The 17529-nt window shown below is 34.9% G+C and overlaps 1 protein-coding gene across 1 annotated transcript in view; it reads left to right on the top strand.

The window, feature by feature from the left end:
* Positions 1 to 14224, top strand: part of LOC128983462 (uncharacterized) — a 50552-nt gene extending 36328 nt beyond the window's left edge. The window contains exons 4-9 of the mRNA XM_054402759.1: positions 3760 to 3846; positions 4635 to 4698; positions 5211 to 5273; positions 5871 to 6084; positions 10814 to 10920; positions 14099 to 14224. Of these exons, the coding sequence (XP_054258734.1) occupies positions 3760 to 3846; positions 4635 to 4698; positions 5211 to 5273; positions 5871 to 6084; positions 10814 to 10920; positions 14099 to 14130 (567 nt within the window). The 3' untranslated portion in view covers positions 14131 to 14224. The remainder of the gene's footprint in view (positions 1 to 3759; positions 3847 to 4634; positions 4699 to 5210; positions 5274 to 5870; positions 6085 to 10813; positions 10921 to 14098) is intronic.
* Positions 14225 to 17529: the final 3305 nt, after the last annotated feature.

Below are 17529 nucleotides of genomic sequence, written 5' to 3'. Positions count from 1 at the left end.
CTTTACGTTGACATTTCAATGTTAACAACCAGAACTGCCAAATGCTTATTTCACAACTTCAGACAGCTGATCCAAACAAGTACAATATTTTACACGACTGTGGTAGGTTTATTTATTCTAAAACTATGTCATTGATTATGGAAAAGAGATTCTATAACCGTAAGTTATGAAAATAATGTTATTGATATATTTTCATGTAAACAGCTGGACTACAATGTAGGTTATAATTTTTTGTATAAATTTAGTGGCTTTTCGTTTATAAATTCGAGCTACTTAACAAGTATTTGAATTATGTGATTTAGTACATCTTCCCGTTGCGAAGCACGGGTACATCAGCTAGTTATTGTAAAATTTCACTTTTCGAAAACGGCGCAAAACCTACAATTGCCAAATTTTAGATCTCCGGCTAATCTAGATGTGGGTAAACGTTATTTGGACAGATTATAGTGGTGGCTATAGGGGGCTATATATTATAAGGCTATAAGGGGGGAATAGATTTTAAGGAAGGGGAATTTTTATATGGTCCTTTTATATTCATACCTTGGTTTTAGCTCTAATACAGTAAATTGTGTATAGTTTTATTGCCCTTGTTCCCATAAAATAGGTAATGAACCAGTTATAACCTCGTTAAAGTGGTGAAATATTTAAAATTTTGACATTAAACATAAATTTTGGGGGTCAAGGAGTTAAGTTACAAAAAAACATATACAGACTAAAATTTAAAGTAAACTGAGGAGAGTACAAGACATTAATAATATTTGCAAAATTAAATTACTTAGGTAAGAAAAGGTTGTGAAAACCATAACAATTTGAAAGAAATTTAACTATTTTTGAGAGTAGGGCGTTTTTTAAGGGTGAAGGGGTGTGATTTTCAGAAAACGCTTTGTGGAGCTTGGTAAAAAATTTAATTCCTCACCATGAAAATTCTTTCAAATCTTTTCTAGCTCTTACCGTTTTTGAGTTATAGCAGTTTCAAAAAAACGTGTTTTGTGGTTTTTAGATGTCCGCCATTTTGGATTTTTGTGGGGGTTAAAATATGAAAATGGGACTTTTGCAAATTTCACCATTAATTTAAGATCCCATACTACAATACTACCAAATTTCAAGTCTCTAGCACGTTTCTAAACGGTTCAGATGAGCATATGAAGGTCGCTAACTTGTTATTCCCCATAAGAATAACATGGGGCTTGTAAAAGTGGTAAAAACCTTCAAATATGATATTAAACTTAAGTTTTGGGGGTCAAGGAGTAAAGTTACGAAAAAACATGCAATGAGCAAAATTTTAAGTAGGCCTACAGCAAGGAGAGTACAAAGCATTAATAATACATGAAAACAATTATTTTGGTAGGAAAAAGTAGTGAAAACAATTGAAAATTTGAATAAAATTTACCAATTTTTGAAAGTAGGGCGTTTTTTGAAGGTGAAGGAGTGCGATTTTCGAGAAACGCCTAATAGTGTTTTGTAGAAAATTTAATTCCTGCCTACAAATCTTTTCCAGCTCTTACCGTTTTCGAGTTACAGCCGTTTAAAAAAACGTTTTTTTTTTCTAAAAAAGGGGGATTAAGGGAATATTTTGGGGGCGTTAGAATTTGAAAATGTGACTTTTTTCATTTTTCTGGGTGGTTTGGGATCGAGACGGACCTAGACAAAAAATTTCAGCTTCCTAGCTATACTCTAGAAGTGCCTTAGAATTAGTATACCTGATAAGTCAGCGAGTTACACATCGGGCTGTATAGTTAGTTAGGTATCAGCTGTAGTTATTATTTTACTTAGCCTAATAAATTTAAGAGTTTGTCTGCAGTAAGCATAAAGTCTTATTTCCAAGGTAATAACCTGTTCCCAGACCATTTTTATTTTACCACCATCGTTTTTTTTTTTTTACTTTAAAAAATGTAGTTATAGTCCTCAAAACAAGTATAGGCTAATCCAATAATTTCTCAAAATACAATCTTGGATTTTTCTAAATATTTTTGAGGATTGAATTTGTCAAAAACTAGGATTTCCATTATTGAAATTAATTGTCTAAAACTGGACTTATCGATCTTTTCATCATATTATTGGGTTCATTACAGTTAAGTTCAGTACAGGGTGTTTTTTGTATTTTTAACGCAATCCAAATCACAAGACTCTTGAGTAGGGGTCTCAATCCCGGGCCTTCAATCCAATCCCGGGATTTCGGGATTCGTCTCAGCCGATCCCGGGATCCCGGGATCATTATGATTTTTAACTTTTTAGCCATTTTAAATGAGCGAGAAGTCTCCTCGTTGAGTACTTTAATGTTTTAAACTGGCCTTACCAGTGTTACACTACGCAATGTTTCCGTTTTCTAAGTAAATAAATATTACCACGCCGAACTTTCATCGCCCGTATTTCTTATTTACAGTGTATAAATGTTGATATGTCACTTTAGAATATAATAAATACATTTAAAAAAATCACGAGCAACCGCACTCGCACGTAGCCTAGATACGTCACGCTCACGCTAATAGATAGATTAAAGATAGCTAAGAGAAAAAGATAAAATGGGAAGAATCACGAGTAGCAGCGTTAAAATGTTATTTTGACTGACAGCAATAAAACAATATAAGATACTGTAAAAGAATAAACCATCTGCTTATGTAGTTGCGTGTGTATGAAAACGTAATTTTAGATTGTAAGAAATTTAATCACCACACTAATAACCAAATACGAAGATAAAGCTTTAAACCCTAATGAGATTATAATCGTGTGTTAATAGTTATATTTTATGGCATCAATGGAAATAATACTTAAATTTCCGATTGCAATGTTATGTTTGCTACACGAATTGCGTTGTTTACGTTTAATGTCAACAGTAAAACTCAAAATAACTTGTAGGCTTACTGTAATTAAGTTCTAAATAATGTAATAACATTTATAGAAAGTAAATCCAAATCGTCTAAAAACTGAAACATATATTTAGGCCTACATTCGTTCGCCTATTGAGTTTAATGATAGTTAAATTTTCCAATCAAAAAGATCATTAGGCCTAATTATACCATTTCGTATAATCGTCCTAAAAATAAAGAGTATATGAGTTTCAAGTGTTATTGGACTATTTTTATTAGTTTTCCTCAAGTAAAAAGTCCTCAAATCACAAAAAAGTCAATATAAACATAGGTTTTGTAATCCCATTAATCCCGGGATTAAAAGTCACCAATCCCGGGATTTCTAGGTATCAAAAATCGGCCGGGATCCCGGGATTCGGAATCCCGGGTTTGAGACCCCTACTCTTGAGACACTTTTTAATAAACAAACAAGCTCATGTGTAGATTACAAAAACACTAGATTGAGTTTTATTTACAATGAATTACCAATAACACTAAACCTCATAGATAATTATGCAACAATGCATGTCAGCTGATTAGCTATGAAGTAAAGAAAACAGAAATGCCAACATATGAGCTTCTTTTCTCATTAAAGTTGTCTTTTGGTACTTGTAATTTGGGTTGTGTTAAAAAAATACACCCTGTAGAACTTTTATTTCTCAGTTGTGTTGTAGACTAAAACGTTTCTAAATCTACTAAACAATATTACTTTACTTGACATGATTTTGTTTTTATTTTTTAGTTCCTTATGATTGCTATGTAGACCTACTATTTCCTACGTCTTCCATAACATATGCTACATTTTAATAGGCTATTCAACCACCATTAGAAATTTAATATATAATTAAATCCATTATTTTTTTATGAAACTCTTAATTTTTTAAGATTTACAATTTATCTGTTTCATGTATAGACTTGGGAAAACCCCAATGCTGTTGACCATCACACCAACTACAAGGGTGACAATGATCCCATTGATGTTTTGGAGATCGGGCACAGAGTAAGTTTGTAGAAAATGTCATTTACATTTTTTGGGAAGAGTAGAAAATACTATTTTTACTTGGTTTAAGTTAAAATAATAGTTTTTTCTCGTATGTCTATATGCATGAATGTTTTGGAAAGCAGTCTTTGGGAAGGTGCATGCTAAAGCTAATGTTGGTCTTGAAAATCGCTACTATTTTTGTAGCACACAATACTGCTGCTAATTACACTAACATTTTCAGCTGCAATGTTGCTGCATTTTTTATAGAGAATCAGCACTTTTTACAACTTTTTTTGCACATATTACAAAGTCCCACAGTTGGGGTATGCATGATGCACATAAAATGGCAAAGTAGTACAAATATTTTGTAGTGTGCACAGTATTTATAAAATATGTATGCTAGTTCATTAAGTAAAATACATTTTTAATAACAGTAAAATCAACATGCAACTTTGGCATGTTGTATTTTGAAGGCTAAACTGCTTTAAACCAATGTATCAAATGCAATAACCTGTAATTGAGAGGGTATTTTTAAACAACTTTTTTTGTACTTGCTCAAAGTAGACTGTATAACATTTATAACATTTTTCAATGAACTTTTAAAACACGCTTGAATCTGAATGTAATGAGCAAGTGCGCCATAGTTTGGCTTCTTACCAACAGACGCTTGGTTATAGGCCTACCTAATGATAACATTAGCAGGATTAAAACTCTCCACATATACATTATGTATCTTAGAATGTAGCACTGTAATAAACATTTGAAATTGAAATCAATTACATGCCTTACCTGATGATTTCCTTTAGGTGGCAAAAAGGGGAGAGGTCGTAGCAGTGAAGATTCTAGGAACTATTGCTTTGATTGATGAAGGTAATCAACTGATGTGCTAAGTCTAAAACATTCTACTTGTAGCAATAATGATCATTCCAGCTATAGAAATAACTATATCCCACTAACTTTATCACAGTACATCAGTACTATGCCCTAAAATAACTTATGTTATTATAAAAGAATAATTCTACTTTGAGTTGAAGTACTAAGCACCTGAATAATCTCAAGAAATATTGTAGATTTTTGGCATGGTTTGTAAACTCAATTTTAATTATCTTTTTATCAAAAAATTACATTTTTAAATTAGTTAATTTTGATGAGCAAAATAACATTGAATCCGTTGTGCTGCGGCAACTGGACTATAGTAACTGACATTCTATTGCCTAGTTGAAATACTATTATTAAGCTACTACAGTTCACTTTTTTAAATATTAAAAATCTAGAAGGTTGTAAATATTCAATATTTTGTCAAAATTTGTTTGGTGTAGTGAATATCTAAAATAATTATTGATATTTATCAGATTATCAATTTTTTTTACAATTTTTTTCAGGTGAAACTGACTGGAAAATATTTGCAATAGATGTAAAAGATCCCATTGCTGACAAACTCAATGGTGAGTAGCCTACTTTACATTATTATTGTTATTAGCACAACCTTCTTCATAATCTATCGTGCTGTTGGCTAACATGTTATTTTTACTAAAATTAGACCTTAAGTGTAGGTTATCAGATGAATCTGTGTAGTGTTCCCAGTTTCAAGAAAAATATTTTTGCCAGGTTCTTAAAATGTGTGAACACAAAGCCCAATTTACATTTGTGGTATACACGTGTGGCATCATCAGGAGCATTATTTACAATACCGTTTCTACTAAATCTACACTATTTATTTTATTTACATTTAGTTGGCGGATGTTGTTTATTTACATTAGCGACAGACAGTGTTTGGCATGGGTGTAGGAGCCCGAATGCGGACCGGGGACATCACACTTGTCACTGGCTGTTCAATTGGTCTGGTAGTCTGAAGACTATGAGGTATCGTAACTGAAACCTCCTGGTAGCTCTTAGTACGCCGCTTCATTATGTTTTTTCCTTTTTCAAATTGAGCTGTAATTCTTTTCACTATTCCTCCTACTTGCAATCCTGATAATATTCTTTAAGTGTTTTTTGCACAGTTACACATTTTTAATGTTGTTACTACTTTATCTTGGCAGATATCAACGACATTGAAAAGGAATTTCCTGGTTTGATGAAAGCCACCTTGGAATGGTTCAGGATATATAAAATTCCCGATGGAAAACCTGAAAACCAGTTTGCATTTAATGGAGAAGCTAAGGACAAGGCATTTGCTCTTAATGTAATTCAAGAAGTCCATTCCCATTGGAAGGATCTAATCAACAAGAAAACTGATGCCGGAGGACTTTCATGGTGAGTATGAAGCCAAACCTTGGTTTATTTGGTTTGCTACAGTAATATAATAGGTATTTAATGTTGGAAACATTACTTGTTTACTTCAACTGATGCAAACAATTTATTGTGAACTGTTTCATATGTAAACAGAAAAAAATGATGTCACCGCTAAGGCAAATCAGTGTTTTCTAATTCTTATACCAGGTTGTCAATTATTTTTGAGCTTTTAATGTTCGTAACTGACCTTAACTATGCATTCTGATACGCCAGCATCACCAGCACTATATCTACCTATGAAAAGTGTATTTCTACTGGATGTTTTTTTATAAACCAAACATAACCCAAAATACTAATACAGGTACAGAGAATCACTGTTTCCTGTTTAGGGACAAAACAATCTTACAAGTTGGCAGCCCTGCTTCATTTACTTCATCATCAATCAGCTGATATTCATTCTTGCATTGTTGTACGCATGGTTTGGTGTTATTGGGAATTTATTGTGAGTAAGACTCAACATAGTATTCTCTTAAACGCAACCCTGGTTACGATTCATTAATCCATATTGATGGAAAAATAAGTATATTGTATTGTTCACCTTTACATTTTTGATGTAACCTGTAGTTGTTTTTAGGTAGTGAAATTAGTGATGTAAAATTCCTGAAAATTTAAAATCAGATAATTTTTTCCAAAATTCATAAATTTCCGGGAATTTATGGAATGTTTTTTGTCATAGGCCTACACTCTTTTCAAACTTACAGATTTAACCACTTTAATTGGACCATTGAAAATAATTATCAGGATAAATAACTAAAAATTGGTATAAGTTTTCAAAACCATGTGTAATTTAAAAGAAAAACTGCCCAGAAAAAAATACTTAACAAGAGCACACTTAAATTGCTGTAAAACTACAATTGCAAAAACTATCTTGTTCAGTTTCACTTCACCTAGGCCTGATGAAACAGACCTGATTTACTATCCCCAATGTCCATAAGTTCCTCAATGTTCTCTTCATTGTCTTCATAACTTAAAGAAATGATGCCGATGTCCACGTCTTCACTGACTATATCCTCCTCTTCTACTCTAAAACTGCCACCATCTTTGCTTTCTTCTTCCTACTTCTTTGTAACACTTGTCCTACTTTGGGTTTGTGTCTTCTTCGGTGTTGGATTCATCAGCTTCCAGTTGTAGGAGAGGTAGGTCAATTTAGCTGCTCTTTCTGATGAAAGGCGGTTTCTCTTCTTTGGGTGAATCCACGAGACCGTGTCAAAAGTACGATCTGTGTGTAATGGCCACATCTGCCAAATCGCTTGTTCCTCTCAAGTCTCAAGCCCCTCAACCACAGCAAAGGTTTAGTAACTTTGTTTACATCTCCAACTCCCCCCAAATGAACTTTGTAGGGAAAAGCCCCTCCTTGTCCCGATAATTTGCAACTTTTTCGCGAACCATCATTGTCTGTGTCTAAATTTATTCGCTGCGCACATTCAAAAATTAATACAAACGCATCCAACAATTGGTTGGGATTTAACAAGCTTCCTTGCATTTCTAGACCTAGACGCAGCGTAGCCAGGTGAATGGGTCCAATGCTAAAATATTTTCTTTCTTTGAACTTAGCAAAGTTAATAAGTTTATATAGCTATAACTTAAAATTGAGGATGGTAGGTTGGTCTGAGCTGGGATCTTAACTCAGGGAGGTATTTTTGCCATTGAAAGTAAGTAAAAAATACATCTTAATACGTACCGGTATATGTAAGGGTAATACTCCCTGAAAATGATGTTTTATCAGCGATTGTTTTGATCAATTTGGACCCTATTTAAAGAGTTTTATAAATTCCCACTTTTTTGCAAAATTCCCGGGCAAAGGAAATATCCCATTTCATAAGTTACCCCCCACTAGAAATATTCCTGGCCCACATCCCTAAGTTAGAATCTCACCTGGAACCTTTTTTGTAGCTACTTTTAGCGGTAAGCTGATCAGTAACTAAGTAAAGGAAGCAGGGTATATCAAGCATGTTTTGGCTTGTTTTGTCGCTAAAAAGTGACTCTATAAGTGAAATTTGGCTTGTATTTGATATGAGGCAATGAATGTGCTAAAAAGATTAAAATACCCTGCAATCCAACATTCTTTTGGAAACCATTATAATAACCAAAACTAGACAAAAGCCCAAAGGAACACATCAAGACAAGGAAGGAACTGGCATTAGCCTCCCTTTGGGAGTGCACCCTTTAGTTTTCCAAGCGTTGGTCAACTCTAAGCTTGTGTGGGACTGTCTTGCCTGCTGGAATTAGGTAGGAGGAATGATCTTATGCTTTGTTGGATGGCTGGGGGACTCAGGTGAAGGTGAAGTTGCTGACGGACTGGTAAATGTTGCTTCCATATCGTCCTACCCATGCACAGACTAGTGATTTATGTTTTGTTTTGGAACTTATTACACCACCTCTTCAAGAAACACAGTTCTTATACGGATCTGGTGTTGATGGAGGAATTGCCGAAATATGCATAATCCAGTAGGTTAAACTTGGACAGTAAGGCGACAACAGGTAATTTGACTTTTTTAATCTGTAAAATATCTGGTCCAGAAAAACAACAAAAATAGGAAAATAAAAAAATTACAGGTATAGGAAGTAAAATTAATGGTGGGTTTACATTTTTTTTTTTTATTAGAGGTATTATAAAAACATCGTGCAGACATTATCGTTACTTCTTATTGTTGGATCAATCGATATGTTTTTGTTAATAGGCCTATCCAGAAAGTAGATTACGTTTTGGAATTAAGGATAAACTTAAACTAATTAAGGATAAGTCTTGGAATATATTTTACTATATACAGATGAAAGCCACAAGTTTCAAGAACTTCGCGAGTGACATTTGCCAAGTGGGGCCGGGCCAGGAGTTGTCGTGAATCAACAGGATCTTTGAGCTTAACTTTCCCCTGCACTTGTTTTGTATCGCTCTTCTAAGGTTTTACAGAGTTTGGCAATACCTTTGAGAGTTTATTGTAGTGCCTCTATCCAGAAAGTCCACAAAAACACCTTCCCTATCCCAAAAAACACTTGCCATCATTTTCCTTGCCGACATCGTTTGCGTGTATTGCTTGGGCTGGGAGGAATTTGTGTATCCCCACAGCATTGACTACAATTTTGTCTCGCAGTTCACATGTTTGACCCATGTTTCGTCAATAGTAACGATGCGATCGAGTAGTGAGTCACCATCTTTATCAAGTGCTGCAATCATACGCTGATTTTTGTGACTCAAGATTTTCGGTACCCATCTTGCACAAAACTTGTTGTAACCAAGCTTTTCGGTGATGATCTCGTGCAACAAACTTCACGAAGTTTGTGGAAAACCCATAAAGAGTTCGGTTATTGTGAATTTTTTGAGTTTTACGAACTTTTTTGACAATTTCAGCATTCACCATGTTTCCACTTTGCTCTTTGATGTGAATGTTTTTTTTTGTTTTTTTTACAGAGGGCCAGGCTTACAAGTGATCATAAGATTGCATCACAGCTGGAACAGCTTATTGTACCCCCTGATTCACAGGTTGTCATTCTCCATCAAATCCTAGGACCTTAGTGAACAATGAGAACCTTTTGTCTATGGTAACCTGTTCTTCCCTTTGATCTCCCGTCAATAGGCCGACCTTGTAGGTCTTTCAACTTGAATTCCCATCTTGTGTAGATGTCTCGCCCCCTCTTTCCACCTTTCTTCCTTGGCTTCATTAGAGTCAGCTTTAGGGGTGCCGCCCTCACCCTTCTTTTTCCCCAGCATCCTGGTTCCTGGAGGAACTGGCTTTGCAGGGTGCAGGGTTTGGGTGTTTGTAGCCCATGCCAGCCTCCTCTCACTTCTGGATACCACCATTTCGCCTTTGGCTAAAGCATCTGCTATCCTCTGTCTTCGCAACTCGCCCCTGGAAAGTCGTTTTTTTTTCGTTCCTTTCCGCGAGCGATGTTGTCATTGTCAGATTTCAGTAGACATTCCTTCTCCATTGGGGTCAGATCGTCTACGTTGTTCCCACGAATACCAGGTATCTGAGGTCCACCTCCCCAGTGATCTGATTAGAGAGGTAAGGGGTGCGTACGACTGGGTTCCCCCTGGTTGCCAGAAGGCTCTGTTAAGACACTGAATATTAGGCCCCCACATCCACGAGACTCTCAGCACGGATCGCATTACACCTTAGTCTAGGGCCCCCCTCACTTTGTTCTGTAGGCGGACCAACACCCAGTGGCAGAAGGTAGCTCTCAAAAGAGCAGCTAACAAAAGAGAGTTGGAGACCAACCCCGCATGCGAGGTTTTGCCGGAACGGCGCGTAAGGTTCTCCCACTCCCTAAACCCCCATACCTTCTGTCGTGAACATTAGTTCGGCCATTTTTAAATTTTATGACCCACTGACACACTCAACCTTCAGTGATAATGTTTTCCCCATTAACTTCACAAAGGTTCCGATAGATTTCTATCTATTTACAGTTTTTTGCAGTCAAAAACCGTATAACTGCACACACTTCACAGTTCACTTCACTTCATTTTCAATCAACACAGACATTTTCAACTGTCACAGTAACTCAACGGAGGATATCCTAAACCTCTCAATAGCACAACTAGATGCGTAACGAACTGACACCAAGATGGCTGTGCTAGCCCCGCCCCTTGAGGATACAGACATAAATGTAATTTACTTTTTGGATAGCCCTTGTATTGACCCCTTGTATTTTGTTGCATGTTTTGACAATGTTTTGCCTTGGAATGTTCTAGCTCAAACGTTAGTGTGGATGGCCCGTTCAAGATCAGCCAAGCTGAAGCCAACGCTGTGTTAGACAAAGAGCCCCCTTCCAAACCTGCTGCTCCTACTGCTTCTACAGGTTGATATCATCTTAATATCTTATACAAAGCGCATACGTCTTCTTAAAATAAAAAGAAGTGTAATTTTAGTAAATAGACTCAATAACTAGATAGATTTTTGATTATATAGATTTTAGATAATTCACAATTAAAATCCCTCGATGTCTTGATAGCCTCTCTAGATTTCTCACCAAGTCATCCAGAAAATTTATACATTAAAGGTGCATTGTCCCTGAAGTGACTCTTGCGATATTAGCTGAACGATAGTAGCTGAGCACTGGTTAGCGTTCTTTCAAATAGGACCATTGTCCTTGACGCGACTGCGACTGGAGCGGCTAGCGGCTGAACACAGCGACTGTAGCGGGTCTGCTCTGAGGGGAGTCAGAGTCGCAGTCGCTGAGCGATTTGTGTTGAGTGTGGAATTGTTTTGGTCGTAATGTCTTCAAAGAATACAAAACTGCTTCATACCCGTGAAGAAAATGAAAAGCTGTTAGGAATAGCACCTCATTCTGCCATTTACGACTTGAAGAACAGTCTGTGTTAAGATAATATATGGGTCGCGATAGCATCATATGTGGGAAGATCAGATATGTACATAATATTAAATCACTACTATTATAAGCTATAAAAAAATCCTTTTTAAAAAATCTACGTTTTTAAACGCACTATAAAGTAAAAAATAATTTATAAATATGTGGGGTGAATAAATACTTGTAAGATTTTTTAGTTTTTCGCCCCACGTTTTTCGTTTTAAATCTTACAAGTATTTATTCTCTCCACATATTTATAAATTATTTTTACTTTTTAGAGCGTTTAAAAACGTGGCATTTTTAAAAAGTATTTTTTTTATAATTTGTTTCCACTTTTTAGTCTTTAATGTGTAAATATGTTAAATCTATTTTATATGGCCTGCTAATCCTTATTATCTGTAATCATATGTTTTATCTTTCCTTTGAACTGCTTATTTTATATTTCTCTCAGGAGCAGAACCTGTACCTCTTAACCTCTGCTCTTCAAACTGTCAAATTTAAGTATTTACAGCTAACTTCGATTGCTATATTTACATTCTTCCAAAATGTTAACATGGAAAATTTGGAAGCCCATGGGGCTTAGCCCAAGTGAAATATGAAAATTAAATGATATAATGTTGCATTGTCATCCATTTGTGAGCTATGTTTCAAGTTTAAAGTCTCTAGCTCATCGGGAAGTTAGTATAAAATTGATTGCAAAGTTTGTACCGGACAAGAAAGCGAGCTAATAAAAACGTTTTAAAATTAGGTTTCACTCGAAAGTCAGCAATTTAATGAACAGAATCGCTCTAGAACAATCGCTTCAGAGACATGATTAGCTACTATCGCTGAGCTACTATTGTTGAAAATGCCTGCATTTGTAATAGTCATACAGATTATATGAATGTTGTTTTTACTATCAGCTGTCTGTTTTGTTGTCCAATATTATTCCTTGTCATGAAAACATTAATGAGAAATACATTTGATTATTTTATAGTCTAAATTCATTTTTCGTCGTAGTTTTGCTTAGATTATCCCTAAACACCTCCACTTGGGAGAATAATTCAAGAACTATCGCTCAGCTACTATCGCAAGAGTCGCTTCAGGGACAATGGCCCTTAAGACTAGCATAAAGCTGGATTGTCTTTTGGAGTCCTTAAAATATCAGCCTTATCTTAGCCTTCTGTGCAGTTAAATGTACCCTCGTTTGCATAGAAAGCCGTACCTACTGAGTTTTTATTATAAAGTGATTTTAACAGGCTGAAAACTTAATGTATTAAGTTTTCTCAACCCAGACATCCGGTGCCTTGTGTCAACCCATGTGTTAGGTGCTCTTGCCCCCTCTTTCCAGTTTTCTTCCTGGAGGCTTCATTAGTCAGCTTTGGGGGTGCCGCCCTCACCCTTTACAGTTTATTGCTTACACCATAATCACAAAATATAAGAAAGTTCATCCCAGGCCCTTAGTGAACCTTTTGACTATGGTAACATGTTCTTACCTTAACTAAAAGTTTCCCCCAACACCTTCCGCTGAGTAATAACATTTTATTGCTAGTTGAAGATGGTCAATTAAAAGCTTAAGTCTATAAAGTGGACTACTGACCACCAGAGAGTGATCAGTAGACCTACAGTGTGAACATTTGTTGACACACTTTTGAAGACACAATCAACATTGAAGAGTGACAGTCAAACCAATAATGTGAGAGAAAGTAACTCACGTACAAGGCATAGCTGAGGACGGGAATAAGGGAACAAGTGTCGGAAAATAGCTTTCGGTACGAGTTATGAACGATACTTTTATGAACCCACTACGCACGCTAGTGTTGTGTTGTGTCTAGAAGCGGAGCGGACTGCCATTGAAATCGCCTCTGCGCCAAGGAAAACTCGGCTTTAGGACTCAGTTTTTCTCGGTCAGCACCATAGCTATCATCTCACTAATTCACTCTTACTTAACTAACTCATCTCTGCTTTTTACTGCACAACTAAATGAATCCAACCAATTTTTTTAGTATTTGAAAATTTTAGTATTCAAACCATTTAGGGTCCAGCATTTTACTTCTTTCACTATCAGCAAGTGATGGATTTACCCTAAGTTATACTATATCCATAAAATGATTATATCAGGCAATCAGCATCCAACACTTTATTCAAACTCTCTATGATAAAGTCGACACAATTGCTTGTTCCACTGTAAAATTGAGGTTCAGTACCCAAGTTTAATGCAAACAGCAGATTATTGTTGTCAAATAGACACTTTTACTTATCAGTTGGTTTGTAAAACAAATCAGCTGGAAGATCAGCAGATCTTCCAATAAATGTGGTTGCTAACAAAAAAAAATTACAACTGCTGACTTTTACTCCCTAGGGACTAAAAAGGCTTTTTATTCCCTAGGGAGTACAAGAGCTACTTAAGACTCATAACGCATGTATTAAAAACGGCTGTTTTTACAGCAGTGTGACGAAAAAGTTTTCATTAAGTTTGACTTTTCCTTGAGGAAGTTCGAATAGTGACAGTCTTGTTATCATGAAAACTATTAATGAACACAGGCTCCACCTCCCTCACCTTTTTTATTTTGAGACCCCATTTATTATTTACTTAATCATATGAGAGTAAATTAAAGCTAATATATTGGGAAAAAATAATGTATTATCATTTTAAGATAACCATGTAATGTGATCAATATTGTTTCAGTGGACAAATGGCATTTCATTACTCTCAAGTAACACATGTGAAGAAAAGCAAGACAAATGGCCGGTATTAGCTCATGATGAAGGATGGTGTTTTGTATAATAAAGGTTAACGTTATCTTTACAAAAATTTGCATTCATTTACCTAAAAGTTTTTTTCTGTTTAGTTTGTCTAGCAATAGCTACAATGAATTTGTTTATTTGTGTGTACTACAGTAGCAGCTATACCCGTGCCTTACAACAGGGTCAGTATGCAAAAGAGACATTGTTGGTGTTGTATATGTATATATATTATCTAATAGGGGTGTGCGAAGCAGCAAAAAATTTTCGATTCGAAGCAACGATTCGATTCAAAAGATTTTCGATTCGATTCGATGCAACTCGATTCGAAGCAATACGGTATTTTTCTATTCATAATTGTCAATTGAGTGGATTAACAATAATTAAAATTTATCACATTTGTGTAATACAAATTTTTGTTGATGTGGTATTAGGCCTATTCATACTTACATATGAATTTTAGGTGAAAAAATATTTATTTTCAATCATATGTATTAGAATAACTGCTGGAAATACCAGTGAGCTGCTTTACTTGCCTATTTCATAATTTTTACTTGGAATTGGCTCAACTGCAAGAAAGAAGAAAATATTTTTTTTATCAAGACATTCATTCTCATTTTAATAACTGTTTAAATAACTAAATAGGTACCGGTAGCTAAATTACAACAAATTTGAATGGAACTTAATATAAAAAGACCATTAAGAAATAAATTTACATTATCACAAGTTTAGGGCCTGTGGACCGGCTTCAGGACTGCAAGCAAGAAGAAAATAAAAATAATATGTTTCCACCATGCAACATGTATCATTCATTCCCTGCCTCCTAACCTCCTTAGTATAATAACCTCACACTTACATTATTTGTTACATCATCATAAATAAAGAATTATTATTGGCATCAGTAGGCCTACAGCTTTACATAGGCATTATTTTTATAGGGCCTAAAATAGTAATAGGCTAGAAGCAACATGTCAAGTGGAGAACTCATTGAAGAAAAGATATTGTGTAAACTAATTTCCTATAAAACTCAAAAACAGTAAATAACATACAAACATTGTTTATGGTATAATTAATAAGGACTAAAAAATGCATATCATGTCATACAGTAGTATAGACCTACCGGTACTGCAAGAGATTAAAATCCTAAAACAACTGATTTTGATAGCTAATGAATGAAAAGAATTAAAAATCCATAAAATGAAGCTAAACAATATCACAACTAATTAGGTACCCGAAAAGTAACTCTTAAATAATATATAGAAGATTAAAATAATATTAAATCAAGAGACAAGAAAGTTAAATGCTATCTTCTAGTGCCCTTGGCAACACAGGTCAATGTTTTTAAACTACCCTCAATGTTTTTGGAACAGCAGGGCCTTTTTCTCTTAAGGAAGGGTAGTAGTATGTCAACAAAAACAATGAATCAGTCTCACCAGCCAGGCCCGGGCAACGATGTGTGAATTCAAGGTCATAGACCCTCCCCCTCCCCTCTTACACCACCCGGTTGCTACCCAGTTGCTTCAATTGCTGACAAAATGCAAGTGATGAAACAAGGAAGTAGAGACAAAGAAATATATTTCTTTATTCAAAAACACAAAACTGTTAGAGATTATTTTCAAAGAAATTAATTCAATGTAATTTGTGAGTTGTAAATATTGTATTGGATCTTAGAAATATATTTTTTTAACCCTATTTAACCAAGATACAGATCTGTTCACTATATCAGATATTTCTTTTGTTTATAATTTATTATGTAAAATACTAAAATATATTTTTAATTAGGTATTGAATGAACAATAAATGATTATACTAGTATGTCTGGATAAATAGTCTTTCTATTCTTTTGACTTTGTTTTCTTTGCACTGTTAGTGTTGCGTCACGGCTTTTGTCTTGTTACTCTTATCAGTAGACGACTAGACCTGGCTCTGGCTAGTGGCAGTGCGGCAATTGCTCTGTTGTGTCTTTATTCTTAAAGGTCGTGAGCCAACTTAATTTTTAATTCTCATTTGAACATTTTAATTCCTCTGTAATAGATATAATAATATAAGAGTGTTTCTTTGGAAATAAATTATTCTTTTTTTTCTTTTGCCCCAACAAAAATTCGGGGACGGGGACCGACAGACACCTAACAAAAATACCAAATGTATCAGTCTATAACATTGATCTTACTAGTTAAGTATTAAGTAACAATTTTTCAGACTTATTTTTAAAATTATTTTGGAGTAACCTACTTTGTTTTGGCTAGGTTCACAGTAGTAAAATATTTCACACACTGCTTACATCAAGACAAAAAACAAAACCTCTAATCATTTGCAATGTCAAAACAAAAAAATATAAAACAATTAAAGCTATATTTAATGCAAAGAATGTATTAAATAAGAACGCCTTCGTAAAGGAAACGCAACAGCAACGCGCTCCTGTATTGCGGGTATTGCATTGACTTTCTGCAGGCGTTTTTCGTATATGGATACTGACTCCCTCGTGAATCGAATCGTTTTTTGACCACCACTGAATCGAATCGCGATTCGATGCATCGAATCGAATCGAATCGAAATTTCGATGCATTTTCGATGCATCGCACACCCCTATTATCTAATCAGGTTTCAGTTATTACGTTTGGCTCAGATGACAACACTGTGCTGTTGCACAAGAAACTAAAATAAAGAAGTCTGCAGAGGTAAAAGTAGCACAGTTTCTTTATGTAGCTGGTAGAGAAACATTGTCAATCTTCCAGACTTTCAAGCTAAGGGAAATAAGTAATTTAAAATTCAAAGATGTATTAGCCGCATTTGATAAATATTTTACACCAAAAACTAACGTAGTGTACCAATGCTTCTTATTTTTTTTAAAGGGCTCAAAGGGAAGGGGAACCATTTATGCATGTTTTAACAGACCTGAAAAAATTAGCCAGTTATTGTGAATTTGGTGAGCAAGAAGACAGTCTAATTAGAGACAGGCTAGTATGCATCAGGGACGAGTTTCTTCAGGAGCGGCTTTTAAGAGTATCTAATCTTAGACTAGAGGAAGCCATTGAACAGTGTACGTTGTACTATAATGATGTTCATAAGGAACGTAGTGTTTACTCTTAACTCAGTGTACTCCGGAGAGGCAAAAGCCTTATCCAATAGTGATTTAACTACCGGTATTAATCCATCAACTGGTGTGTATATTAATTGATACTAGATAGCCTGTTGCTCGAAATCGAGCAAAACTGCAACTTGTAATAAAATAATGAAGAACAAAAAACAAAAACAGCATAACCTCAATCATAGAGTCACTCTAAAGTAATTTCTATGACCAATTATAGAAATGTGAAAAATATTATATTGTAAAAAATTATTAAAGTAATCTATGGTACAATATTTAAATATATA

This window comes from Macrosteles quadrilineatus, unplaced genomic scaffold (assembly GCF_028750875.1).
Source record: "Macrosteles quadrilineatus isolate MER2022 unplaced genomic scaffold, UCM_ALF_1.0 Scaffold_1__1_contigs__length_201487025, whole genome shotgun sequence".
Taxonomy (NCBI): domain Eukaryota; kingdom Metazoa; phylum Arthropoda; class Insecta; order Hemiptera; family Cicadellidae; genus Macrosteles; species Macrosteles quadrilineatus.
The sequence above is the reverse complement of the archived record's forward strand: the minus strand, read 5'-3'. Positions and strand labels throughout refer to the sequence as shown.